This window comes from Mustela lutreola, chromosome 15 (genome assembly GCF_030435805.1).
Source record: "Mustela lutreola isolate mMusLut2 chromosome 15, mMusLut2.pri, whole genome shotgun sequence".
NCBI classification, from domain to species: domain Eukaryota; kingdom Metazoa; phylum Chordata; class Mammalia; order Carnivora; family Mustelidae; genus Mustela; species Mustela lutreola.
Genome location: NC_081304.1, coordinates 41,989,343 through 42,015,892, shown reverse-complemented (window position 1 = coordinate 42,015,892; position 26,550 = coordinate 41,989,343). Strand labels below are relative to the sequence as shown.

The window sequence follows — 26,550 nt, the reverse complement described above, 5'->3', positions numbered from 1 at the left end:
AGCCTGGGTTGCAGGGCAACTGAGTGCAATAGGATTTCGGACTCAGAACGCAAGGAAGGTGGTGAACAGGAGGAAAACAAGAGCTAGGTCTACAACAGTGAGCTGACCCAACTCTGGTCACTGCAAGCACGGCTCTGTACCCCAGCACTGTAACACAGTTTTATTAGAAATTAGTGTTTGTTTTCACCTGTGCTGAGCAACAAGGGATTGCAGGTAAGTGACAAAGGGGATGTTCTCTCATGGCAGGACCTGGGCCATCCTTTAGGCAGACACTGGTCAGATAAGAAATGGAGAAAAGCCCAGTCCCAGTACCAGTGGTAAACAGCAGGCTTCCAGTTTTCTAGAAACTGACAAGGTTTGATCTTCATCCACACTCCTGGTTTGCGTTCCTGCGGGCTGCTCCAGGTTGAAAAATTCACATGGCTGAGAGCTGCTTTCTGAATGGGGCTGAGAAGCGCAAAGAAAATTCCCCCAACCCTTATGCCACAAAGTCTGATTAAAGAAGCTAAGATTACTTCAGTGATTTAAACGTTAGTATTTTTCTTAAGACCAGGGAGATATTTTTGATCAGTCCAGGATTATTGTGCTTTCTTGGGAAGAAAGGCAAGTCACCACTGAGACAGCTGAGGATCTAAATGTCAAAGTAGCAGAGAGGCTGGGGCTGGGGCTGTCAAAGAACAAGCACTAAAATACCTCAGTGGGAAGCTGGTGCTTTGAGTATTTGAGGGCCTCAGGAGGATAGCAGAGGAAATAGGCCAGTGGCCTCAGGCAGAAAGCATTCCAGTCTCTGTGGGAAAACCACAAAGCCAGAGGCCGGAATCTGGCCAAAGAAAAAGATTTGTCTTCATCTAGTTACTCCACTCAGGGCTGGAAGAAGTGTTTTGAGCTGATGACCAGGGTGTCTCACTGGAAAATCTACACATTCAAGGCTGTGACAAGTGTAAAAATACATGGTTAGTCACACTTCCCCAGCCTCATCATGTCATTTCAGGTCCTTGTGGGTGTCTGCGAACCGTGGGCCTGGCATTTGCCTATAGGCTCCATCGGGTCGGCCACAAGCAGGCCACTTAGCTGGAGTGACAGTTGTCAGGGGAGAGGAGCCTAATAACCTGTGCTCCTTTCAGAGTAGCTACTGCTCAGCAGCTATGAGGTATGGCATTTTCTTAGGCCAGCTGCACAGTCCCTCCCTGATGGTATTCCTTTGGAAAAGAATTTGGATAAGCAGTCTCCCAAGGGCCAAGCTAAACAGCAGGTAGTGAGAAAAAGCCCCAAGGAGGAACTTGCACCTTGCCTGAGAGCTGGGGCTTGGCAGCTCCACAGCCACGTTAAGCCGCCTCCGAAGGGATTTAGGCTGCTCCCATCACCCTCTGTCCAGACTCAGCGCTGGGCAGAACCACCATCCTCAGCGGGTACAGAAAACCAGTAATATGGGGCAGGCAGGAGCTCCACAACCAAGCACATGCCACCTCTGCACAGGGCTGCTGGGAACACGGAGCTGGTGGTCACTGACCTCAGCTGATGGGCATCCGAGTTCAGCGCTTATGGGCTCCACTGCCTTCCCACTGTGGCTCATGCTCCTGGCCCCTGTAATGGCCCTTTGGGTTTCCAGAAAGCAAAGCAAAAGCATGCCTTGTAGCTGAGGGCAAGAGAATCCAAAAGAGCAATCATGTTAAGCCCTAGGAGTCTATTATGTGACCTTAAAATGTCCTTTCTCATGGGCATCATTAGGACCACAGTTCCCAACCTAAATATCCTTTCCTGCATGCTCTCTGGGCTGGCTGCTTGGCCAGCCCAGCAAAGCCAAAGCTAGTCAGTTTTTTGTTTTGTTTTATTGCTTCTCTAGCCCCTCTCAGATTGATTCTGCAGGGAAGAGGGGTTAGAGTCAGAAAAAGATGATGTGGGTCAGGGCAGAACACAAACTGAATAAGAGTACAAAGTGCTTTAAAGAAATAGATGCCAAAGGCATCAAGGAAGGCCATGGGTTCAGCCCTACCCAGGGTCTTGGCACCCTAGAGGGGTGGCACAAATGCCCAGTCACCTCATTATTAGAGTTCACGCTATTCATTTCCTAGGTAATTTTTTAAAAACCAAAGTTATAAAGCCTGTGCTTAAAGACCTCAAGGAAAAAGAAGCCCCACCTTCTATAAGAAACTGGGTCTCCACAGCACCAGAATGAGCCCATTCCCCACGGACCTCCCCAGAGGCCTTAAAGGTAGCCCCTTCAGTAGAGCCAAAGGACACTCAGCAAGGGGTCAAGGGGACTGTCCTCATGGGACATGGGCAGGTCAGCCCAGTTGCCCCAGGGGCAGACACAGCTCCCTGTCAGGAAGGGTGAGCAAAGGGTCCAGGACGTAGGTCATCCTGAAGTACTCAGGGAGCAGGGCAAAGGAATGTGGTCCCTCTCCTGCCCAGGACCTCTGCCCTCCTGTCATGCTTCTGGGTACTGGAGCAGAAACCGAGCCAGCAGCAGCGTGGTGGCCAACGGGGCAGGGCTCCACAGGACGGGAGACAGGGTGTCCCATGCCCTGACTCCCTGAGGGTCTTGTCAGTCGCGATGTGTAGACTGGTGGCCGAGCTGCCGGTCATCATAAGTGCTGTAGCGCTTGACATGGATACGGCGGACCCGGTCCCGCAGTTCAAAGGTCTCCTCGTCTTCACTGGGGGAAGCCTGGCTGCGGCTCCTGCTGGTGGCCTCCAGTAAGGAGTTGTCAGGGACTCGGGGGGTCTCATAGAGGAGGACGTTGAGTGTCTCCTCATAGATGCGGGCCTCTGGGAATTCCACCTGGGCTCAGGGGGACAAGAGGACCAAGTGAGGTTTCATTCCACAGAGGCTGCAAGGGCCCTGACTGGCAGGGCCCTTGCCCCTGGGCTGGCTAAGTTCCTCCCAAACGCTCTCCCAAGACAGGTGGCTTTCCATCTCGTGAGGGAGGGGAAGCCTCTCTCTGGAGATGTGGGGAATTGGATTGGTGGACAAAAGGACGTCAAAGACTAGCATGCCACCCGTGCCCCGCCCAGCCCCAGACGAGCAGGCTAGCATGTGGGGAGGTTAGGGCCTTGGCCTTGTGCTCAGAGCCAGGCTTAAATACTGCTCCAGCAATTATGAGTGGCAGGGCCTCAGTTTCCTCTCGCATAAAACCAGGGCCAAACCTACTTCAGAGACTTGGTATGAACATGAAAGACAGAGGGTAGCTGGATTCTAGCCTAACCTGACTTCTGTTCGCTCAGCTGTCGAGTGCGGAGAATGCTCCAGCCCTGCCTGTCTCACAGGTGTGCTGTGAGGAGTCAAAGTTCACAAAAGACAAAATACTCAGGAAGGTGACCTGTTTTGGAATCCTCTGTTAAGTGCACACAGGAGTCCGCACCCCCAAAATGCCAGGGGGAAGCAGGGTCACCTCCTGTAAGCTGTCCCCCCACAAACCTCAGATGGCCCTGTGCAGTTCAGGGGCCTGGGGGCTGAGCAGGTGCTACACGAGCTTGGCTGCTCCGAGCCCCTTGCATCCACCACTCTCCGAGTGGGCTACCCTCCCGGCCCAGCAGAGGACTCTGCCCTCTCTGTTACACACACAGGGCGGGGTGGGGGGGGGGGGTGCAGCTCCCTTCTGGGGAGAACACCAACAGCTTGCAGATGGGGAGAACAGGGTTTGCTGAGTTTGCGTTAAGTGTTAAATGTTAACTGTTAACCTGTCAAATCCCTCACATGCACCTGGCGCTGCACCACCTTCCAAATGACTGGCTGCCAGCATCCTCATTGTTATAGGGGCTGAGCTGGTAACCAGAAATGCCTGACTAGCCGGGGCCAGAGAGGCGATCAGACCCTACATTGCTGCTCCTAGGAACTGTCACGTTCTCCTAATACTTCCACTGACTGCATACCATCAGGCCCCTGTTTGCAGGCGAGGAAACTAAGGCCCTGCTGCTTTAAACAGCTTGTATGAGGCCAGAAAACAAGTCCATGGTAGAACCAGAATTCAGACCTAAATTGGGCCAACACAAAGACCCAGTCCTTCCCACCACACCATGCTGTTCTTGCCTCTCAGCTGACCAGGACAAAGCATTCCCAGGCCATTCCCTGAACTCCCCGAACTGACTTTGTCCTTGCCCAGCACTATCATGTGAGTCTGGGGAAAACAGAGCAAACCGAATGCCCTCTCTCTCCTGGTGATGAAAGGCCCAGCTGGGGCTGCCCTGGGCTGCGTCCTGCCCCCGCCTGAGCAAAGGGAGGCCCCCCCACACCTTGGTCTGCTTCTTCTCCGTGGCATACACGATGGAGGTGCAGCACACCTCGGCCAGCTTGCGGCCCTGGCCGTAGAAGGACCAGCAGCAGATCTCATCACCAATGACATCCTTGATGAAGAGCACGCGGCCATTGAAGCGCAGGGAGAGCTTGTCAAACAGCTCGATGTTTTTCAGCAGGTGGTCGTCCGAGTTGCTGGAAAACCCAAGAAGGCCAGTGGGTCTGGGAATGAGATCTAGCACAAGAGAGGGTGCTGACTGGGTGTGTCCCCTCCTCCCCATCACGCAGAACTGAGGAAAAGTCAAGAGGTCAGATGGGACCCTCTGGGTTTGGGGGCCTGTGAGGAAGAGGAGGGGAGTTGTTCGGAAATTAAAGCAGGGAGAACTGAGGGAGGGTGGTCTCCTCCCATTGGCCCTGAAGGAGGGAGGCTCGCAGCCATCACGGCAGGAGGGTTGGTTCCCTGGCTGTAGGGGGGATGCCGGCAACACGTCTGTCTGCGGGGGCTCCCTGAGTCCGTGGCCTTCGGCGTCTACCTAACTGTGGCCGGCTGAGGGGACATTGGGCAAGGGAGAGGGTGGCCCAGCTGTGAAGCACAGAGCTTGGCTTAGGAGGAATCCCAGCTATGGGCTTCCAGGGTCCCTCCTCCACCCCAGAAGCTAATTCTGGGAAAACCCCTGGCGTGCTGCCTGACAGGAGGGGGGTGGGGGGAGGTGAGGGGGTGGGGGTGGTTTCCGGTTCGTTCTCCTTTAGATCCCAGCCAGGGCCCAGCACCCAGTTCCAAACGCTTCTGCCCTCACTTCCCTTCTCTCTTTGTTCTTCCCTCCTCAAGACCCAGACCCGAGCCCACCGTGCCAGGAATGCAGGTGGCTTCTCTCAGGTCTCCTGCCCCATGGCTGGCTGCCTAGTCCTTCTAGCTACTTCTGCCGCCCTTCCCCAAGCCCTGCACCCCCCAACCCCCAGCTGCCCACCCTACCTGGTATAGGAATACTTGTTGTTGCTTCTATTGTACAGCAGCTTCACCACGGGCTGGGAGGGAGGAGAGCGTGAGGGCCAGGCCAGGGTCCCATCCTCCCCTGCCCGCAGCCCACCGGGGTCCCAGTACCTTGGTGGAGGATTCAATGAGCCTCTCTTCCTCTTTCAGGGAGGTGATGATGGGGATGTTGCACACAGGCTGGTAGGAGTCCTTCTTGTCCTGGGTGACACACACAACTGAGAATCTTTTTCTGAGCTCTCCTGCTTGCCAGGCTAAGACAGGCCTTCCCCAGGAGCTGTTGGAGCCCCTCTGCCAAGGCTACCCTCTGCCTGTCGAGGAGGCATCTGGCCATAGGAACTGCCAGTTGGCAGGCAGAACCCCATTTCCAGAAAACCTAAAATCCAGATACCAAGGTGGAGAAACTGGAAACTAGGCTCAGTTCCCTACTGCCCAAGTCCACCACCTTCCAAATGACTGGCTGCCAGCATCCTCAGCCTGGGCAGCACCCCGCATATCTGACAGTGAGATTTGGACTCCCAACTCTACCAGTCACACGACCTTCTGGGAACTGGACCTTGATGGCCCTGCAGGGAGAAGCTGACCCCGAACCTCCTCGACCTGAGCCCTCTTCAGCTCCATACCTGCAGAGCAGTCTGGCACACGCTCACCAGCCCCTGAATGAGGTAATACTTGGCTTCAGCCATCAGTTCCTTAATTTCCTGCCGGTTCTGTGGGAGGATGATGGTGTCATCTCGGAGGTAATTCAAAATGGTGCCGAAGTGCTTCCCACATCGATCTATGAGGATCCAGCCTAAGGATTCAGACAGGCCGCACAGGGTTACTCGTTGCCTCCACAAATGAGCAGCGGGCAAAGGCCACCTGACTAGCCTGGGGGCGGCCCGCAGCACAGGGTCACAGGAGCAGGAACACCACCTCCAGCTCTTTGTTCTGTGGCTGTTCTCTTCCACCGGGCTGGCCTGGACTGCGGGGGACAGAGGCCTTCCAGGCAACGCGGCAGCCCATGGAGGTCTCAGCTCAGGAGCGCTCAGGCCCACCGTTGGCCACGTGGACAGTGCCAGGACCTGCCTGCCTTCTGTGTCCTGCCCACTCACTACAGCCGTGGTTCTCGGAAGCATCTAGTCCTTTGGAAATATTTAAGAAGTATGGATCTTCAACCTGGAAAATGTGTAAGTGCACACCTTTCCACCTACAACCTCCGAGAATTCTGAGGCTCTACCCAAGACTCCAGGTGAAGGAGATCTGCACTGGGTAACAGAAAGAGGGAATCTAGAGTCTAGACCTGCCACGCTTGAGCCCTGCCCCAAACTCGCTTCCTCAGGAACACTTCCTTCCCTCCTCAGCTGGCCCAAGGAGCCCCGATGCCTCACCTTCTTTGTCGGTCAGCACCTCCATGCGCCCGCTGAACATGGCCTTGAGCATGGTGTCGTGCCGGGTTAGTGCCCGCACGGTGGTGTAGTACAGGGAGCCCCCGACATTGAGCTGGACGTATTTGTTGCCCAGGCCTCCTCCCTTGAAGCCGCTCAGCTTGGGCTTGGCCCCCGAGGCTGGGCACAGACAGGTATCCCCTGACATCTCCCGCTGCAGGTAGATCACCACACGGCAGGAGGTCGGCTTGGAAGGCTCCGCCGTGGTGGAAGGATCACGAGTGAGTGGCCAGTGGAGGCCAGAGCCTCATACTCTCAGCACTGTGAGCAGGAGATGGGAGAGAAGACAGGAGTTAGCTGAGCAAAGCCCTCAGCTGAAAGGGGACGGGAGGAGACCATGCAGTCATTCTCTCCTTGACAAGCAAAGAACTTCCCTGGCAGAGGCTAAGGCCTGAGGCAACAGCAAGAGAAGACATCCCTGCTCTTCTTTATGGTACCAGGAACCAGCGCAGTCTCCCAGAGCCTGCCCATCTCGCCGGCCTCCCTGAGCCTCAGCTCAGCTCTCAGCAGCAAGGAGGACAAGCAAACCCTTGGCATTAGTCTGAGACGGTTTGAGGAGTAGACGGGGCAGCTGAAGTTTTACCCTGGGGAACCACAGTCCAATTCTCGTTCCCAGGACCCAAAACTTCCCACCAAACGTACCGGGAATCCTGCCAATGCAGGAGATTCCCAGGAGCCAGAGGGAGACAGGATGTACTTCCTTTCTAAATATTCCAGCCTCAGAAGCAGCCTGTACTAGGGCTGACTTTGAGCACCACCGCAGTCTGGCTTTGGGAAGCAAAGTAAAAGCAGCTTTAGGAGAGCAGGGAATGAGCCAGGCTGGAGGGAACTGGCCAGTGTTCCTGGCAGAGGTTCCCCTGGCCCCAGTGGAGTTTCCTGACCTTCCCCTTTGTGGGTCCCAGCCCTGTCCCAGGTTCCTGAAATTGTCACCATTTTCCAGGACAGAACAACGACAGGATGGTTATTTTTACCTCTTCCTGAGAGGAGGCCCAGCCCTATCTCTTCCTTTCTTCCCTGCCCACAAGACTGGGGAGAAGGGGCTCAAAAAGATCAGATGGTAAATCTCAAAACAACTATGAAGTGATCTGGAAACTGAAACACTGATAGGCATTCATGGGAGGGAGGAGTTAGGGAAGCAAAGGAGGGTAGAGCTAGGTCATCCCTCGTGAGCTGGATTCTTTATTATATCTTGGTTTTCTAAGGAATCACTACAATTCATCCACTGGAAAAAAAGAGCAAACATTCACTGCAGGTTTACTATGTTCTAGGTACTAGTCTAGGCGACCTAAGCCACATTACTTCGTTTAATTCATACAGCGGAAAATAAGACTGAGTGCTGAGTAGGGACAGAGAGATGGAAAGATAGGGGCCTTGCCTTCAAGGAGTACAAAGAAGCAACATAACGTTAACAAGAATAAAAATAGTAAGAGTTAGCATTTATTGTCCCCTGTTATGTGCCAGGCACTGAGGATACAGAAGAGAACAAGTAAGTCATGGCCTCACAGAGATTACATTCTAGGGGGAAGATATACGTAATAAGCAAGAAAATAAATATGCGAGCAGTTCCAGATGGTAAGAAATGCAACAACTAAGCTAGTGATAAGAGAGTGACTAGGGAGAAGTCCTAAGATGGATGGGGCCAGGGAAAGCCTCTTTGAGAAGGGGACATTCTAGCTGAAGTCTGAAAGAGCATTCCAGATGGATGGAAGAGTGAGTGCAAAGTTTCTCAGTTAGCCACAAGTTTTAGGAACAGAAATAAGGCCAAGATGTCTAGGGCATAGAAAAGGGGGAAGCTGGCTTGATGTAAAGTCAGACAACGCAGGGGCTGCTTCATATGAAAAAGTTTGCCTAATTGTGATGGCCATCAGTTGGAGGTTTGAAGCAAGGAAGTGACAGGATCTGAGTTATTTACATTTTGAAAAGATCACTCCGGCTGCCTGGTAGAGAACGGATCATAAGGGTGCAGGAGAGCAAGCGGGAATACCAGAGGAAACGGAGGCTCGGACTGCAGTGTTGGTAACAGACAGAAAAAAAGGCGAAATTGCCTGGTAGTCCTCACAACATGCAAAAGCTTAACGGTTGCATGCCGCCTCCTGTAATTGAGATCCAGAAGCAGTGCACAATGCCATGCATTTAATATATTTAGTATTTAATATATGTCAGTTTGTTAGACTGAAAACTGTCCCTAAAAAGGTTTAGGTAAGCCCCTAGGAAGAAAGCATTTAATATATGTCAGTTTGTTAGACTGAAAACTGTCCCTAAAAAGATTTAGGTAGGCCCCTAGGAAGAATATCCAAGGAAGGACCAGAGCGGGTGCTTTGTGAAGTACTAATTTCTTCAGTGGTTTGTCCAGGAGTCTCTCATTTGCCCCAAGGATGGAGTATGGATGAGATGAACCCTTGCCAGCAGATTTCCTAATCCCTAAGTAACACCTGAATAGTATGAAATCACCTCACCTTCCTCGGCTCACCCCAAAGGCATAAGTCCACTCCTTAACAGGTTTTAGCAAGTTCCCAATGTACTTTGGGTCTAGCTCCAGTTTCCCCAGGTTCAAAGCAAGCACACATAACGTTCTGCCAAAGTAAAGGAACTCAAGGCCAGGCAGTGGCCAACAGGGCCTACAAAGCAATTGCTTTGAGCCCCTGGATGACGTCAGCTCAGATGCCGCCCGCTCGGATTCCTTCCAGACCATTGGGCTCCCAGACCACTGGGCTCCAGGAATCTTGTGGCAGGTGACGCCTCAGTAAGTAATTCCAATGAGAATGAAGTTTCCATTGATAGCCTCACCGCTGTTCCTTCCGGACTTTGTGTGTGGATATTTGGGGTTGCCTGGGGCAGAGGGCGTATCCGAGTCTCTCTAAGCAAGGGTAATGGGAACCTAAGTAGATTAAAGAGCAGGACAACCACTGCCATAGAAGGTGGAGTCCTAAAGGAAGAAGTACCCAGAAACCCATCACACTCGGTGGTGCCGGGCGGGTAACCGATCTTAGATAGAGGGGGCGGATCTAGCAGAAATCCTAGGTGTAAATCTTAAGCTCCGTCCAAAGGGTTTGGAAAGATTTAGCGAGACCCAGCTCTCTGATCTGTGGTGAGTCTTCCCCGGCCCGCAGCCCCTCCTCACGACCGAGAAACTGAGACCGATTCTGACACCCATCCCAGTGGAGGATTTGAGCTCTCCATCTCCCCTGCGCGGTCCCACGCCTTTTCCCCAGGACTGGGTGGGAATCTCTGCTCCAGCTCGGGACCCGTCCATCCTGCCCCCCAGGGCATCCGCACCCCGGCTCTCACCGTCCCGGGGCGGGGGCGCTTCTCCTCTCAGCTGGGTTGCAAGCCGACCCCGCGCCGCCCTGGGCTGTGGTTGCCTACCCGCCAGCAATCCGGGGCTGTGAGCTCACATCCTCCTCCCGCGGTCTCCGCCCTAAGCCACGGCCAAACCCCACCCGCCCCTCAACCTGGGACTCCAAAGCTGGCCCAGCCCAGAACCCAATCACGGGGGAGGGAGGGGCCCCTAAGAGCATTTCGGGTTGAGCGCTCAGCTACTTCCGGCAGCCTTTCCGGCGCAAAGGCCTCTGGATCTTGTAGGCAGCCGTTCCTCCTCTCAGGCCTGTTTCCCAGCAGGCTCTGCGGGTTGGGCGAGGTAAGTACTTCCGCGGTCAGGTAATGATGTTACGGGTAAACACGTCCTGTATCCGTGGCAGCAGCTGAGGCCGGCGGGCGAGGCACCGGTTGCCGCTGACCCGGGAGAGAACCGGGCTGCGGGAATCAGCCCGGGCGGCAGCGTGCCGCCGCTACGGGGGTTGGCAGGTAGGCAGCGACTGTGGGTCGGAGGACGCGGGCTGACCTGGGGCGAGTGAACCTGAGAGGCCGAAAGAAACGTGGGGATTCCGCGCGATTCTTTGCGAGCGGTGCGACGCCCACCTTGGACCTGGAGCTTTCCGCGTTGATGCTCGCAATGGTCTTGTGAGAAAACTGCAGCTCATATAAGTTCAAGGCTTTTACGTAGTGTGGACAGCCAGCCTCATCACCCAGGTCTTCCTGTGTGCACGGTGCCCCTTCCCCTCACCCCGCGGATGGCGCCTGCTCGCGGGGCCGGGAGTGGATCTAGGAGAGCCAGGGCGTGGAGAGAGTGTCGCTGCAGCTAACTTCAGGAGCTCAGTGCGGTTCTTGTGCCCGGTGCTCCTCAGATGCCCAGACACGTGTGGTGGGAGTTGGGAGGAAATCTGACGGTCGGCTGGGAACCCTCTCCCTGCCCTCCTTCTCCGGTCCTATCCATCTCATTCAACTCTGCCCTCCGAACATACAGTTGGCGCTCAAGCCCGATACATGGGAATCTTGCTTGCTTCTTTCCTTCCCTCATCCCCAAACCCCTACATCCAGTCAGTCCTTTACCAAATGGCATCAACTTACGTGACATCGCAAACTGGAACACTTTTCTTCAGCTCCAAGCCTTGGTTACTCTAACAGCCTTCTCTGTTTCCAGTCATTCGTTCCACAGACATTTACTGAGTGCAGGTGCCCAGTATGTGCAGGCACTCTGCTAGATGCTAGGGTTACAGTGATGAACATGGTAGTACACCTACCTACCTGCCCTCCTGTTGTTCTTTCCAGTTCATTCTCCATCCTAGGTCAGAATGAACGTTCTAAAAGGGAGATATGACTGTGCTTCTTTACTGAGAACTGCTGGCTGCCCGCTACCCTTATGATCAAATCCAAGCTCATGACTGCAGCTTTCAGAGCTCTCCATGAACCAGCTCTGGCCTTCCCATCTAGACTTAACCCTGTTCCACACTTCCCTTTGTTCACTGGGTTTTAACCACGCCAGCCTTTCGACTCTTGGCATACACTACATTTCTTTTCACCTCAGGATCTTCACACATGCTTTTCCTTCTGCCTGGAATGCCTCCTCCCTGCTGCACTTGGCAAACTTTTGGATATTCTTTAGGTCTCAGCTTGAGTGTCAAGTTTTCAGAAGCTTTTGTTGAGGGGCACCTTGCTGGCTCACTCAATTTAGCATCTGCCTCTGGCTCAGGTCATGATCCCAGGGTCCTGGGATTGAGCCCCATGTCGGGCTCCCTGCTCAGCGGGAAGCCTGCTTCTCCCTCTGCCTCTGCCCCTCTGCCTGCTTGTCCTCTCTCTTTCTCTCTCTCAAAAAAAATAAATAAAACCTTTAAAAATTGTTAAAAAAAAAAGAAGCTTTTGTTGAGACATCCTCCCCCCATATGAATTATGTCCGCTTGCTGCAGCTTCATATAGCCCATGTGCTTTTCCTCATACTGTCCTCACCACTTGTGATTGTTTACTGCCCAGAGATCAGAAATATTTCTGAATAAATGCATCCTCTCAGGGAAGGGAGTGGAAGTGGAAGCAGATATTTGATCCCTTAGGTTACTGGAGGCTTTCTAGAGCAGCTGGTCTGGGTCCTGTAGGTGTTAAATGCTTGGACTGTATGTGGAAATGTAACAGAACAGCAGGAAGACGAATCTTTTAAAAATCTGGATTAAAAGGAAGCTCGGGATGATTAAAATATTTCAAAAGGAAGATGCTATCCTGGTTCCTTCAGTGGAGTACAGTAGGCCAAGGGCTCTGGGCCACAGTCATACACGGGCAGCCTACAGACTTGCATTAGTTGGCCCAGTGTTAGATGTGGTTTTTCCTTATTTGAATTTAAGACTTTTCTTTAAAAATCAGATTTTGGTGCTGCCTGGGTGGCTCAGTGGGCTAAAGCCTTTGCCTTTGGCTCAGGTCATGGTCCCAGGGTCCTGGGATCGAGCCCTGCATCGGGCTCTCAGCTCCGCAGGGAGCCTGCTTCCTCCTCTCTCTCTGCCGGCCTCTCTGCCTGCCCCTCTGCCTACTTGTGATCTTTGTCTGTCGAATAAATAAATAAAATCTTAAAAAAAAAAATCAGATTTGGCGGCACCTGCGTGGCTCAGTTGGTTAAGCATCTGCCTTCAGCTGGGGTCATGGTCCTGGGATCGAGTCCCACATTGGGCTCCTTACTCAGCAGGGAGCCTGCTTCTCTCTCTGCCTGCTCTACCAGTTCTACCTGTAGCTCTCCGTGCTTCTGCTCTCTCTCTGACAAGTAAATAAATAAAAATCTTTTAAAAAATCTTAAAAAAGAAATCTTAAAAAAAATCTTAAAAATCTTAAATTTGGATTTTGAGCTGTCTTGAAAATGAGTTCTTGTGGCTGGGGGACTTAATTTTTTTTTTTTTTAACTGTTGCTCCTCCTATGGTATACCTGCTCTGGGAAGTTACTCCCATTATCACAGCATTTGGGACAGATCTTCTCTAAGGAAGCCCAAAGGGCAGGCGAGAATTCTACCACTGAACCACCCATGCAGGAAGCCCAAAGGGAAACAGCTGGGGGAGGTGGGAGCAGAGGAATGGGCTGGTGCAGGGCCAGGTGGTGGCAGAGCCTTTGGAACACCTGGGGTTTGGGAATTGGTATGGCAGCCAATGGCTAGACCTAAGTAGCCTTGCTTCCCTATTTGGACAGGGTGTGTTTTTTTTTTTAGTGTGTGTGTGTGTGTGCGCGCGTGCGCAGCGCGGGCGTCTGTTTGCCAGAACAACAGTGATTTTTCCATGTGTCCTTCCCAGAATTGAGGCATCCTTTGGACCAGGAATGCAGGGTGGCCTGGGAAGGGAAAATATCTCTCTGCTGATTCTCTTGCCTGCAGAAAGAAACCCAGATTCCTGAGTTGGACACAGAGGGTCTTACTGATCTGGCCCCAGCTGACCTTTGCAGCTCCATTCTTGGTCCTTTCATCTTCTGGGTCTTCTGGCTGTTTCAGTGACTTCACACTCTTGTCCGTGCTGTTTTCTCCGCCCAGGAAGTCTTTCCCTAGCCTCCTCACTTGGTACGTTCTTGCTGATGCTTCATTCCTTTTTGTGTTTTCTGCTAGAAAGAGATGGAACCAACTTTGGTCCAAGTTCAGGACAGCATGTCTGTGGCAGACATTGTGGGTAATATCTTTATTCCCAGCTTATTTTTTAACTCTCAGTTTTAAATCATGCAGATGTCCTCTTTTACTTGCTTTTGGTGTTATGCTAGGGCTGTGCTGGAAGAGCTTTCTCATGTCCTTGTGGGTACATAATTGGGGACAAATATACTTATGGCTTCTCACAACTTAGTTCGAATGTTACTCCCTCACCCTGTTAACTGCTCTGTTCTCCTGCAACACTTGCGTGATATTTCTGTAAAAGCACTTAACACAGTATACTTTCTCAGTTTCCATGTCTGTCTTCCTCCAGCTAAACTATGTGCTCCTCCAGGGCGGGCACCATGTCGCCCTCATCCTTGTACCCCCCGCATCTAGCAGTGTTGGCATGTAGTAGGCACTCAAGAAATGTGTGTTGAACGAACGATGCCTGTGACAAGCAACTGGACTTTATTCTTTCCTGACCCTTGCTCCTATGACACACCTCCCGGCTGCCACTAGCGCCCCTTCAGAGCAGAGCTTCTCTAGGGAAGCCGGAAGGGAAACAGGTGAGGCTCAGAGAGGTGGAGGCAGAGGGAAGGGGAGCCTTTGGAGGAGCGTCTGGGGTTTTGGCACTGGTGTCTGGGGGCAGGAGTGGGGCTGGGCTGGAAGTGGGCATTTCCTTGGGTGGCTGGGAAGTGATCGGGGACTGAGGCTGCTTTCTTCACAGCTATGGCCAAGGATATCCTGGGGGAAGCTGGGCTGCACTTTGACGAGCTGAACAAGCTGCGCGTGTTGGACCCTGAGGTTACCCAGCAGACCATAGAGCTCAAGGAAGAATGCAAGGACTTTGTGGACAGTGAGTGTCATTTGGGGAGATGTGGTGCCACTCGGCTTTGTGTCAACTGTGCTCCGCCCCCACACCCCATGTAGCTGTCGTCCCTGCCAGAATGGGCCTAGGGGCTCCCTGGAAGTTGTGTCTGGCCTTTGTGAATTCCCATGTACCAGCGACCTTGTCTCCCTGCTCTCTAATGCTCGCAGGTAGTCAGACACAGAGCACCGATCAAGACAAATGGGGAGGGGCTCCTGGGTGGCGCAGTGGGTTAAGCCTCTGCCTTCGGCTCAGGTCATGATCTCAGGGTCCTGGGATCAAGTCCTACATCAGGCTCTCTACTCAGGAGGGAGCCTGCTTCCTCCTCTCTCTGCCTGCCTCTCTGCCTACTTGTGAATTCTGTCAAATAAATAAATAAAATCTTAAAAAAAAAAAAAAAAGACTAATAGTGAAATGGAGAGCGGCTATCCCATCCTTGATTTTTTTGCTCTCAGAAACCGTGGAACAGAACTAGGGCTTGAGGGTAGGAAAGAGTTAGGTACTCACGATTTGATTTCCTGAAAGTTTAACAGACTCACTGAGGTAATTTTTTAGCTAGTTATCCAGGACACCTGTCCTAGCCTGTTCTAGCAGGCAAGTAAGCCCAGTGGCTGTGAATACAGAGCAGCTCTTGCTAAAGCAGGGATTTCTGTGGTTGTTGTTGAAGAGCAGGGATTTCTGAGCTTTCTAGGCTCTCCTTAGTCTCTACAGCGCTTGGCTGGTGAAAGGCAGCGTGGGCTTTGTGGCCAGTCTTCTCACTGCATGCTGTCCTTCCTCCCTGGGGTCTAGTTCACTCCTCGGTAGAATGAGGTCCTACCACACCCAAGGACGCTGAAAGAAGCAAATGGGAGATGAGGCCCTTAAATGTTTCGAGTTCTGTATTAGCTCTAGTCATGGGTGGCAAGGCCCTGCCCCCCTAACCACCATTAACTGACATCTAGTTCCTTATCTGGGGCTAGTCAGGAGGCTCTGTTCATGTCCTGAGTCAGTCCTTCCATGAATGTGGCCCTTTGTGCTTCCTGTCACTCCTGGGAAAGCAGGAGAGAGAGTGCGCGGAGGATGGGCACGTCAGGGTTCTCATACCTAAGGTTAATAGTCACTGGCTGGCTCATTTGGGACTCACAGTCCAGTGGGCCCTCGTCCAGCTCTGGGCACCTGGCCACCCTTCTCCTGGTTTAGACTAAGGGTAGAAGACTTTAGGTCAGCAGGCACCAAATTGTTTTGACACAATTTAGAAGGGGCAGTTAGCCATGCCCTCTTGCCATAAGGGAACACTGAGGGAGTGGGGATGCAGAGAAAATAAAATCTTTTTTTCTGTTCTTTCCCTGAAAGAAATTGGCCAGTTTCAGAAAATAGTTGGCGGTTTAATTGAGCTTGTTGACCAGCTTGCAAAAGAAGCAGAAAATGAGAAGATGAAGGTAAGATCAGCATGCCTTCCAAATCTTGGCCCATTCACTCTTCCTCTGCCATCTTGACTTCTTCTTGGGGAGGAGGGTGTGGGCTTTTCTTTATTTAAAACAGGATTTTAGTAACGAGCACAGTTAACCTTCTGTTAAACTCTTACATGCCAGTACATTTTGTCATTCTTTCCTTTAACCGTCATATCACCGAGATAGGTGGTTTTATGCTCATTTTATAAGTGAAGCAATGTGGGCATGCAGGGTGTCAAGGACTTGGCAAATGACCCCAGGCTAAGTGGCACATCAAATGGGCCGCTGACCACCTGTGTGCCAGAGTCGGGGATGCTCGTAGACCTGCTCCAGAACTGCTGTCTGGGTGTCGTCAGGCACTTGGGGTCATGCTGGTAGTCCTCCTCCTCATTTCTGAGGCTCTGGGGCTCAGCTGTCTTGCCAGCTGGACACTGAGATAGCCCCAGTGGCCCTTCCTTGACTGAGGACTTAATGCTGAAGACCGTTTTAATGAAGCCATAACCTTCTTTGGTGATACTGTTTTTCTAGGCCATTGGTGCTCGGAACTTGCTCAAATCTATAGCAAAACAGAGAGAAGCCCAACAGCAGCAACTCCAAGCACTAATAGCAGAAAAGAAAATGCAGCTTGAAAGGTAAGAAGTTATGATGTAAAGCAAGTTCTTTACTTAATTGCAATTCTATTTTTCCTTCTCGAATGGTCACCTCTTATCCTTCTTCATCAGGGATAGTGTCTCACTTGTCTTCCAGGGATAGTGTCTTATTTGTCATCCTGATTTGAAGATTTAAAAAATAAAATTACAAGGGCACCTGGGTGGCTCAATAAAACATCTGCCTTAAGCTCAGGTCATGATTCTGGGGTCCTGGGATTGAGCCCACATCGGGAGTCTGCTTCTCCCTCCCACTGCTTGTATTCCCTCTCTTACTGTGTGTCTGTCAAATAAATAAAATCTTTAAAAAAATAAAATTCCATTTGCTGAAAGGAAAAAAAAAAATTTTTCTTTTAAGGATTTTGAGAGAGAGAGACGGCGAGAGAGGGAGCACAAACAGGGAGTAGGAGAGGGAGAAGCAGTTTCCCTGCCAAGCAGGGAGCCCAATGGGGGGCTCAATCCCAGAACCCTGGGAACATGACCTGAGCTGAAGGCAGATGATTTACTGAGCCACCCAGGCGCCCCAAGTAAATTTCTTAATACAAAACCACCTCTAATATTGAGAGCTTGAAAGCTCAGGTAGCAAGTGTCCAGAGTCAGCTGGTTCTCCTAAAGGAAAACTCTTCTTGGGGCTGGAGACTTCTCATGTGTGGCCCTGGGGTGGGCTTTGCCTCTTTGTTCTTTTTTTTTAAAAAAAGATTTATTTATTTGAGAGAGAGACAGAGAGAGATCACAAGCAGGCAGAGAGAGAGGGGGAAGCAGGCTCTCTGCTGAGGAGAGCCTGACGCGGGGCTCGATCCCAGGACCCCGAGACCCTGACCTAAGCCAAAGGCAGAGGCTTAACCCACTAAGCCACCCAGGCACCCCACTCTTTGTTCTTTTTTACCCTAACTTCTACATTGTGTACTCACAGTATTTCTTGGCATCATTTAAATCATTTATCTTCTTCTCTAGAAGAATTAAATGCATGGTTTATTTCATCCATTTTTAGGGCTTCTAACAATTTTGTTTTTCAGGTATCGGGTTGAATATGAAGCTCTGTGTAAAGTAGAAGCAGAACAAAATGAATTTATTGACCAATTTATTTTTCAGAAATGAACTGAAAATTTTATAGGAGGGCAAAAAACCAAACAAAACCCCAAAAAACCTCTATACTGTTCCAGTGACTTGACTAATGGCCCACGTATGTCCTGAGAGATGGTGTATAAGGAACGCAGCATCTCTGAAGGCAGTAAACAAATCAGGGAGCTTGTCACAGATGTCCGTGTGCAGCTGCTGGTGAACACCCACGGCCACAGTGGTCCAGGCTCTTAACTCTTGGCATTCTTAACCTGACCTGAACAGTCTGTAAACTCGATTTTTTTTTTTTTTTTTTGTAATTTCACAAAGCTTTGGAAAGGAAGAGCAATAAATTATTGTTTTCAAATGCTTTGATCTCCCTCTTTTCCTGGTGCCCTTGAAGTGTACATTTAACACCTTGAGAGAACCCTGGACTCTCGCACCCCTCCCTCGGCCACGAAACAAATCAGGCAGTGGTCAGCAGGTGCCTTTATTTGGACCAGACACATGAGTCAGACAATACTCCCAACAAGCAGACCAGCATGGCCTGTGAGCAAAACAGACAAAAAGAGGGAACCAGACAGGACCAGTTCTCATTTCCCATGTGTGTTCACAGGTATGTGTGTGTGTTTTGAGTTGACCTTGAGTATGATTTAGAGAAAGCAAGGAACCCAGTGAAGCAAGCTAGCATTTACACAATGGACATGTCATGCCTTGCTGCCCCTTTACTTAGAGAACAAGCCAGGAAGGATGACGAAACTCTCAGGAAATGTGCAGTTATCCAACAGGAAACACACGACACATCAGGTGTGAGAAACCAGACCTCAGAGGGAAGGGACTTAATTTCAGGTAGTCTGTAAAAACATAGAAGATTAAGGTTTGGAAAGAAGGAATCAGGGGATTAAAAAAAAAAAAGTCTTTTCTGGGATGACCTGTTTAATACAGAAACAAAACACCTTCAAGCTTAATCCATTTCTGTAAGTCAGGCCAGAGCTGACCCTTGAGTAAAATTGAGTTCAGGCCTCTTGCAGAAACTTTCCCCCAACCAAGGGTGGAGGGGAAAAACAAACAAACAAACAAACAAACAAACCATGATAGTTTTTAATGCATATTAAAGAGGCATAATTTCAAACTTAACAATGACCCCAGAAATCCCACTCTTCATTTTGCTGATAAAGGATATGCTGCAAAGAATCAGGAGTCAAGGGTTTTAATCACATGTGCACTGTGGGTCAGGGGAATCATGAACATGCCAAGCAGACCACGTTTCTTGGAAGTTTATCCGGGATCTGGTCTGTTCCTGCTCACAGTGGAACTTGGGGCCACGGGGAGGTATTTGGCACTGCTTCCCTGTAAGCCAGCCCACAACCTTCTGTCTGTGCTCAGCTGACTGATCTGTTGGCGCCAGTGTCCTCAGAAGGCGAGGTTCTGATGTGGCTCCTGCCAGAGTCTTGCTCTTTGTGTGTTGCTGGTGTGTTTCAAATGCTACTGGAGACGGGTTCTGAGCAGTTTTCCTCATACCGGGCCCAACAGGAAAACCACACTGTGGGCTTCTCCCCCTGGGGCCAGTCGTTACAGCGGTCATTCATTTTTTCTTCCTTTTCTCCTCGTACTTGTAGTAGGGGCTCCGCAACATGAAAAGCAGAAGCATAAGAGGGATGAGAAAGTAGGGGGCATAGACAGAGATAAGGGTAAGTCTTTCGTGGAAAGTCTTAGGTCCTTGTCCTTTGAAACCACTGGCTTTGGAGAAATCATCAAATAGAAACGTTGAGAGGATTGGAATGAGCGTTGTCATGGTGTGAACGGAATAGATGATTGCAGGGGTGCGGATCCACCTGCGGCCTCCTGAAGTGGGGAGTGGAGGAGAGAAGCATTAGGTCTGCTCATGACCCTAGGGGGGACCCCCCATTTTTCTCCATGCCTGCTCGCTCCCTCCAGTTGAATCCTCCCCTCCCAGGGCAAACGAATGGAGGACTGGGGGTGCTCTAATGCCGCCTAGCGCCCAGAGCTGGGGCTCTAGCACAGGGACCGCCAGAGAACCAAGGGCGGGGGTTTGAGTTGGATTCAGAACAACTCTGTGGCAGTAAAATGGACATTAACAGTTGACACGAGGCCAGGGGCGGGGCCTACCAACAGCATCTGTTAAGGAATTACATATAGGTGAGAAGACCAACAGCTTCTGCCAAGACACAGAGTTGGGGGGCTCCACTGGGGAAAAGGGTGTATGAGCTTAGTTACTATGTACGTGAGTTCGGCCCCCGTCTTTATAAAAGCGTTAGTCCCAGGGGAACAGTGTAAAGATAAAGAAGAAGTGAAACTCTTCTGGGATGATGCTACTGCATAAAAGCCAGTCTGGTGCTATCCAAGTCAGAAACACAAAAGCCAATGATGAAAGGAAAATCCTGCAGGGGTAAAAACAAACAAACGAACAACCCCCCCACCCAAGCAATAAAAAGGAACAAGTTCAATCTGCAAGCAGCCCCTGGTTCAGGAGAGGTTCCCAGCTAAGCACAGGCACAGGCCTGCACCCCAAGTAACGTCCTTTTATGTGACCTCTCCTGCCATCCCCACCCCACCCGAGGTCACCCTCACAGGGACTGCTCCCCTTTGCCAAGACACTTTCCCAAAAGATTTCTGGGACCTCATTTCAAAAATCAAAAATGGGATTTCCCCACTAGTTACCGACCTCTCAAGAAGGCGTATGCCGCTACGGGAAAGAAAGGCAGCTGGAACACAAGCTCGCAAAACAGGAAGGACTTAAACCACGCTGGGGGGGCCTGAAGCAGAGGGTCTTTGAACTCCTTCATGTACCACTTCAGCAGGTTTGTCAGCTGAGGAAAGAGAAAGGTCACCGTGAGTACAGCTACCTGGTGGGATAGGCCGCAGCTCCTTCCCACCGCAGCCCAGGTGGTCACTTCGGAACAACTCGCTAGATCCTCCGAGAAGCTTTGCTCAGTTCTTCCACGCCCTCTAGGCTACCCAGCATCTGTTCACGACTCCGTGACAACACACAGCCTGCTGTCATGAGCAATGGTGGTCGGCACACAGTAGGCGGAATGAGCACACAAAGGCAATGGATCTGTCAACAGTCTCCTTCCTGGTCAAGGACAGCTGTGGAAAGCATCCTACCATCCAGCCTGGAACAGAAGCGGCCGCACATCTGGCTCCAGGGCCCAGACCTCTTCAAACACAGAAATGAACTGAGTTTGCCTTTTGGGGTGGGTTGGGGGCTGTGGCGGGGACGGAAGAAGGGGGATCAATTTAACCTCTATGAAGATGCAATTTTAGACAATTCAATCCCTAAATCTCAAGCTCCTCATCATTCTTAACTACTGTAGTTCTGAAGAGTGTTCTTTTAGGGGACCAGGAGGGTATTTGTAGAACACACTGCCCAAACCACAAGCTACAGAGCTTCTAGGCTGTGTCACCGCCTGACGGTTAGCAGTCTGGGTTCCAGCTGGCTGCCCACCCTGCTAACCACTGTTAAATCAGAAACTGTGCATCCGTGAAGACACGGCTGCCAGCAGAGGAAGGAAGCAGGAAGGTTTGAGGTTGCCCATTTTGTGCCCTTTGTAAAGGCCCAAAGCCCAGGGCTCCCCACATCACACAGACTACTGAAGGTCTGTCGCATTTTACACCCTGTCTTGATACACCAGCCTCTAAAACCAAAAACGTTTCTTGATCTCATGATAAATCAAAGCAATTTCCAGTGTCAGAATTCAGCCTGTAATGGAAAATCCAAAGATGTTTTTCCTGTTCATTTTTAATCAAAAGATAAAGGCTCACTATTGTGAAATAAAGGCCTCACTGCTGAAAGTAGCCTTTAAGCAAATATCCAGAAACAAACATTTTGTTAGCCTGATCTTACTTTCAGAAAGGCTGTGGCTCAATGACCAGTTTATCTACCAAGTGATACCGAATTCGTACTTGATTTGAAATCAAAATCTTACAGCAATACTCTTGGCTTCCTTCTGGGCACTTCTCAGGGTGGTAATGGGGTAGATAATACTCATAAAACTTAAGTCCCTGAACCTCTCCTGGGCTCTGTTTCCTCATCAGTAGAACAAGCAACTTGGACCAAATATTTAAGGTCCTTTTTTGCTTTCTAGATTTTCTTTTCTTTTTTTAAAGATTTTATTTGACAGCAAGACAGGGAACACAAGCAGCAGGAGTGGGAGAGAGAGAAGCAGGCTTTCTTCTGTGCTTGGAGGCGGAGCTCAATCCCGGGACCCTGGGATCATGACCTGAGCCGAAGGCAGATGCAGGCGCCCTGCTTTCTAGATTTTCTTAAAAAAAATATTTAAGGGAATGACCTGCTCTGAAGATTTACCTTAAGATTTACAAGGCATTCTCTGATTTGTTTGAATTTCATTTTCTATTCAATTTGTATACAACCTCTCAGATCAACCTATTTCCTAAATCCAGACAGTTCTATATAGCCTGGTGATTTCTAAGGGCTGCAGGATGAGATTAGCAAAACTTAAAATAATCTAATCAGCCAGCTCTGGAAGTAAATCAATTAGGACCCAAGCACCTGCCCACAGTCACATAATAGCCACATGATGCCAGACCAAGGCCTGGATAAGGGCAGATGGAAGGCAATTCATTGGTCCTTGGCCGAGTGAAGAGCATGGGACGTGGGGGCTCAATTCCTGGCTCTGGGCAAAGTGCTTAATCTCACGGAATTTGTTTTCCAATTATAGTACTTAGCTCACTATTGGTAAGATGAAAGGACTTAATGTACATGGTCCTTAGAACAATGGCAAGCACACAGTAAATGTTACCATTACATAAATGTAATTAACCCATATTCAGAGAAATTCAAGTTTAATCCTATTAAAATCTCAGCATGCAACTGTTGTTAGTAAGAATTATTCCTATTAGCTAAGACCCAAAAAAAGGTTTATACCTGACTCACATTTTTTTTTTTTTTTTTTTTTTTAAAGATTTTATTTATTTATTTGACAGAGAGAGATTACAAGTAGGCAGAGAGAGAGAGGAGGAAGCAGGCTCCCCGCTGAGCAGAGAGCCCGATGTGGGACTCGATCCCAGGACCCTGAGATCATGACCTGAGCCGAAGGCAGCGGCTTAACCCACTGAGCCACCCAGGCGCCCCCTGACTCACATTTGACTCAACTTACCACTCTTACCCATTAAACTTTTCACCTGGCCTTTGCACAGGATTTCTAAACCATGAGTTGCAAAGGTACTTCTCTACCTTAGAATGAGGGCATGAAGGTGTCTGGTTGGCTCAGTTGGTTAAGCGTCCTACTCAAGCGTCCTACTCTTGATTTCCGCTCGGGTCAGGATCTCAGGGTCATGCGATCGAGCCCCATTCTGGGCTCCTTGCTGGGCGTGGAGCCTGCTTAAGATTCTCTCCCTCTGCCTTTGCCCCTCCTCGATCATGCCCTCTCTCTCTCTTAAAAAGAAGAATGAGAGCACAGACTGATTTCACACATAGACACTCACCTTTTTAAAATTTGTTTTGAAGATTTTATTTATTTGACAGAGAGCACAGCAGGAGAGGGAGAAGCAGGCTTCTCATTGAGGGGCTCGATCCCAGGACCCTGGATCATGACCTGAGCTGAAGGCAGAAGCCTAACCAACTGAGCCACCCAGATGCTCCCCGTCTTTCCTTATTGTAGCAGAAGCAATGCTCCTCAGCTGCAAATGATATTACAAAATGCTTCCCCATCTTCTCCAAGTTCTAAGTCAAATGAAATCCTTACTGTTTCATAGTAAGAGTTTGTCCAATTGTTGATCTGTTCAAACCAAGGAAGGTATTTAATTGGCAAATTTTAGCCCAACCATTATGGGAGCTCTGCAAACTTTTTAGTGCTAGGGGAAAATTCCTTCTATGTAGGGAAGAAAAACACAACAGATGTTAAGATTTGGCACTTTTTCAAAGAGAACCTGAGAATAACTCAAGGATTTTATTATTTCCCCATAAAGAACCAACAAAACCTTCAAACTCTACTCCAAAGCAACAAGAGTGAAAAGAGACACAGCCTTTTAAAAATAGGATGCCCTCGTGTTGCTAACACCTTCAAATGGCATCAGACAGACACACACACGCACAATTTGGCCAGATCCTGCTTGCAATGGCCCATGACCTTTTACAGTAAGTCAATATTATAAAGGTGAGAAAACTTTACCAAATCAAATATATAAGCTTAAATGGGGTCTTTATGACACTCCATGCATTTTTATTGTATTCAGTGAGTGGGGAGCAAGGACCTGGGGGAACAGCACATTCAGAAAAGATAAAGTCCCAGCTGTTAAGTCAGGAATACCTGGAGGAACAGAAGTACCCAGTCATAAAGGGATTCACATTAAAGACTGAGCAGGCAGCCTGCCTGAGCTTTGCTGGCCACACAGGCTCTGCAAGCCACACACGAGGCTCTCTTTTCTTCCAGGCAACTAACAGCTGGTGCACAGCTGTGGAGGCCTTCTGAGAGTGCGACTGTGCGGCAGGCGGAATGACAGCCCCCAAAGATATCGCCGTCCTAATCCCCTAGAATCTCTGCACCTAACCTTTTTCGACAAGAAACTCTGCAGATGTGACTAAGTTAAGGGTCCTAAGACGGAGAGGCTAGCTATGCGGGCCAGCTGGTTGTCTCTGAATGTAATTGTATGCCTCCTTATAAATGTGGGGCAGAGGGAGCCCGAATTATAGAAAAGGCAGCAAAGCGATGACAGAAGCAGAGATTGAAGGCGGTATGTCCGCAAGCCAGGGAACACTGGCAGCCACCAGAACCTGGAAGAGGCAAGGAACAGATTCTCCAGTAAGATCTGCAAAGGAACCAGCCCAACAAGATGCATTTTGAACTCCTGAACTCCAAAACCGTGAGCCAGTAAGTTGTTTCAAACCCCAGTGTTTCTGGTATTTTGTTACAGTGGCATGAGGAAACTCACACCCCTGTATTGCTAGCTCACAAGCTCACTCAGCTCTCTCTTAACTTGGCAGGTTAGGCTACACAGCCTCGACTTGCCCAAGATACCAAGGCAGCTCTTGAAAGAACCAGGTCTGAACAGTTCAATGTTTTACCAATCAATTCCTATAGTTTTCTCAAGAAAAGGTAGGTCAGAAGTCTTCCCTGTTATGCTTGGGATCTAGAAGCAAACAAAAGGGCTATGGAGTGGGGTACACTGTTGAGTAGTGGCCTTTCTGGGAAGGTCAGACCCTTAGAAAAGTTAACGGAAGCTACAGACTCTGCTCCCAGAAAAATACAAGGCACAATTTGCATACCCCGTAAGGGGTTCCTGGACCTAAAGTTAAGGACCCCTGCTCTACAGAGAAAAAACATCTAAAGACACAGAGAGGCAAAATCAAATGCTTAGGTAGACGAGTCAGTCTTGCTCACAGTTCTGCAGACAATCTGGAGAAGCACAGAACTGACGACACGAATTTCATGGTAGGTTACGGGGGCCAGACATAAAAAAGACCAGAGAAAATAAAACGGTTGCCCTGAAGGAATGACAAGCATTAAAGCAATGTTTTGGGTAAAGAATACTCAACAACCAGAGAATGGGGCTTTTCGCCCTGATTTCTACTCAGGTGATCATTCTTACTGGAACCTAATGACAAGGGCTGATTTGAGAAGGTGTCCTTAATTTACTTAGGAGCTTTTGAAGTTGCTGGATCCTGATCCTGAAGCATGCCCGTTCTACGGGTCTAATTCCACTTGCACTCTCTCTTTGTGATTAGACGGTATTTTAGGGCTCTTTCAAAGAATACACAGATCCAGCACGTGATTGAGACACTGGTTTCACCCAGGCTACTTTCCTCAAATACCACTGACCAGAGATGGGGGGTGCGGACCTTACAGACCCAAGGGAGGAGGGTCTTCAAAAGGACCAAAGTGTCTGCACCAAGCAGCTTGGGGTAAGGGTCTGGGGCAAGGAAAATCCCAAGCAAGACGTCGAGTTGACCGGTAAGAAGGGGCCGGGGCAGTGTAAGGGTCTAAGAGGGCGGGAGGGAAAGGGGGAGCAGAACCAGAACCCGGGGTGCGGGGGGGCTCCGGCGGAGGAGGGGAGCTCTTGGGGACGCCAGCGTACAACCACAGCGCGCGCAGGGGCCCCAACCTCGAAGACTGGCGGACAGGACTAACTGTCGCCCTCACCTCGACCGGGTAGAGTTCGCGCGGCAGCACCACCTGCAGGTCCAGCAGCAGAGTGATGGGGACGTGAAAGAGGAAGTAGAGGCCCAGTAGCCACTCCAGGCCGCGCCGGGCGCCCAGAGCCCCCATCATCCGTTGGTTACGCGGGGTAGGAGCCGAGAGCGCGCTCGCCTGTACAGCCGACGTGGGAAGAGGGCCCCCGCCCGCACAGGGTCCCAGGACTCGGCGCCCCCGCCGCCCGCTCCGCCCCCTCGAGGGCTACGCAGGCCACTCTCATTGGCTGGCTGCGAAGCCGCGGCGGGAGCGGCGCTCGCCTCAGAGCGCGCCCATTGGCTCGTCCGTGTATAGCGTGTCGAGGCGGTGCCCCGCAGACCATTTCTATTGGCCTCCGGGGGCGCCGCGGGGGACGGGGGTGGGGCCCCTCGCCCGCCGCGTGGGCTGGCGGGCTGGCGCGGGGCGCGCTGGGGCCTGCCGCCGCCTGGGCGTCTAGCCGCCGACTCCCGGGCGCGCTGTGGTCCTTTAAGCTCGGTACTCCGCTCACTGACTGCCAAACCTATAATGCTGACTGAGCGGCTCCCGTGGGCCGGTCCACGGGCGCTGGTGGAGGTGAGCTCCCGGTGCAGCGGAGGTGCCGCAGAGCAGGCGGGCCTCACAGTGCGTTGTGATCCGCGCGGTGGCTCGCCATTCATGGGCCAGGGCACACCGGCAAGATCTCTGTCCCTCCGGAATCGAGGGAGCCCCGGGGCTTTTCGAAAAGTTGCCTAGAAGGCAGCCAGCCTCACCTAAGCAAGAAGCACAGGGTTGTAGTAAGAGGATGGACAGGTCTTGGTGACTGGCTGTGAAGAACGAGGGAC

General features: G+C 50.8%; 3 protein-coding genes across 12 annotated transcripts; 1 reads left to right on the top strand and 2 right to left on the bottom strand.

Annotated features, from left to right (window-relative positions):
- Positions 1-145: 145 nt before the first annotated feature.
- Positions 146-10,139, bottom strand: TNFAIP1 (TNF alpha induced protein 1). Of its 4 annotated transcripts, none has more exons than XM_059147382.1 (7): positions 9,929-10,139; positions 6,596-6,913; positions 5,849-6,018; positions 5,337-5,426; positions 5,208-5,260; positions 4,234-4,429; positions 146-2,782 (listed from the first exon to the last, which is right to left on the bottom strand). In XM_059147382.1, the coding sequence occupies exons 2-7, from the start codon at positions 6,798-6,800 to the stop codon at positions 2,546-2,548; spliced, it is 951 nt and encodes a 316-aa protein (XP_059003365.1). In that variant the 5' UTR covers positions 6,801-6,913; positions 9,929-10,139; the 3' UTR covers positions 146-2,545. The 4 variants fall into 4 exon arrangements, with proteins under 4 accessions (XP_059003365.1, XP_059003364.1, XP_059003366.1 ...); XM_059147381.1 differs by having other exon boundaries at positions 9,941-10,139; XM_059147383.1 differs by having other exon boundaries at positions 10,019-10,133.
- On the top strand, positions 6,157-17,946 carry IFT20 (intraflagellar transport 20). Of its 7 annotated transcripts, none has more exons than XM_059147389.1 (7): positions 10,305-10,456; positions 13,555-13,611; positions 13,904-14,138; positions 14,300-14,428; positions 15,773-15,858; positions 16,399-16,502; positions 17,534-17,946. In XM_059147389.1, the coding sequence occupies exons 3-7, from the start codon at positions 14,066-14,068 to the stop codon at positions 17,613-17,615; spliced, it is 474 nt and encodes a 157-aa protein (XP_059003372.1). In that variant the 5' UTR covers positions 10,305-10,456; positions 13,555-13,611; positions 13,904-14,065; the 3' UTR covers positions 17,616-17,946. The 7 variants fall into 7 exon arrangements, with proteins under 7 accessions (XP_059003368.1, XP_059003369.1, XP_059003373.1 ...); XM_059147388.1 differs by having other exon boundaries at positions 13,555-13,615; XM_059147387.1 differs by lacking the exon at positions 13,555-13,611 and adding an exon at positions 13,330-13,509.
- Positions 17,947-18,659: 713 nt separating this feature from the next.
- TMEM97 (transmembrane protein 97) lies at positions 18,660-25,919 on the bottom strand. The gene is made up of 3 exons (XM_059147393.1): positions 25,700-25,919; positions 20,263-20,407; positions 18,660-19,421 (listed from the first exon to the last, which is right to left on the bottom strand). Exons 1-3 carry the CDS (start codon positions 25,826-25,828, stop codon positions 19,162-19,164), a joined length of 534 nt encoding a protein of 177 aa, XP_059003376.1. The 5' UTR covers positions 25,829-25,919; the 3' UTR covers positions 18,660-19,161.
- Between the last annotated feature and the right edge of the window lie 631 nt (positions 25,920-26,550).

Bases quoted from the DNA above. Each gene is read 5' to 3' on its own strand.
- IFT20 (XM_059147385.1), top strand. From the start codon at position 6,229: ATGGAGGTCTCAGCTCAGGAGCGCTCAGGCCCACCGTTGGCCACGTGG. The intron at 6,395-14,299 runs GTAAGTGCACAC...CTTTCTTCACAG, and splicing joins ATCTTCAACCTGGAAAATGT to CTATGGCCAAGGATATCCTG. The intron at 14,429-15,772 runs GTGAGTGTCATT...TTTCCCTGAAAG, and splicing joins ATGCAAGGACTTTGTGGACA to AAATTGGCCAGTTTCAGAAA.
- TNFAIP1 (XM_059147382.1), bottom strand. From the start codon at position 6,800: ATGTCAGGGGATACCTGTCTGTGCCCAGCCTCGGGGGCCAAGCCCAAG. The intron at 4,430-5,207 runs GTAGGGTGGGCA...TGGGTTTTCCAG, and splicing joins AACAAGTATTCCTATACCAG to CAACTCGGACGACCACCTGC. The intron at 2,783-4,233 runs GTGTGGGGGGGC...CCCTGAGCCCAG, and splicing joins CGGAGAAGAAGCAGACCAAG to GTGGAATTCCCAGAGGCCCG.
- TMEM97 (XM_059147393.1), bottom strand. From the start codon at position 25,828: ATGATGGGGGCTCTGGGCGCCCGGCGCGGCCTGGAGTGGCTACTGGGC. The intron at 20,408-25,699 runs GTGAGGGCGACA...CTCTTTCCTCAG, and splicing joins GCGAACTCTACCCGGTCGAG to CTGACAAACCTGCTGAAGTG. The intron at 19,422-20,262 runs GTCGGTAACTAG...TCCCCACTTCAG, and splicing joins GGCATACGCCTTCTTGAGAG to GAGGCCGCAGGTGGATCCGC.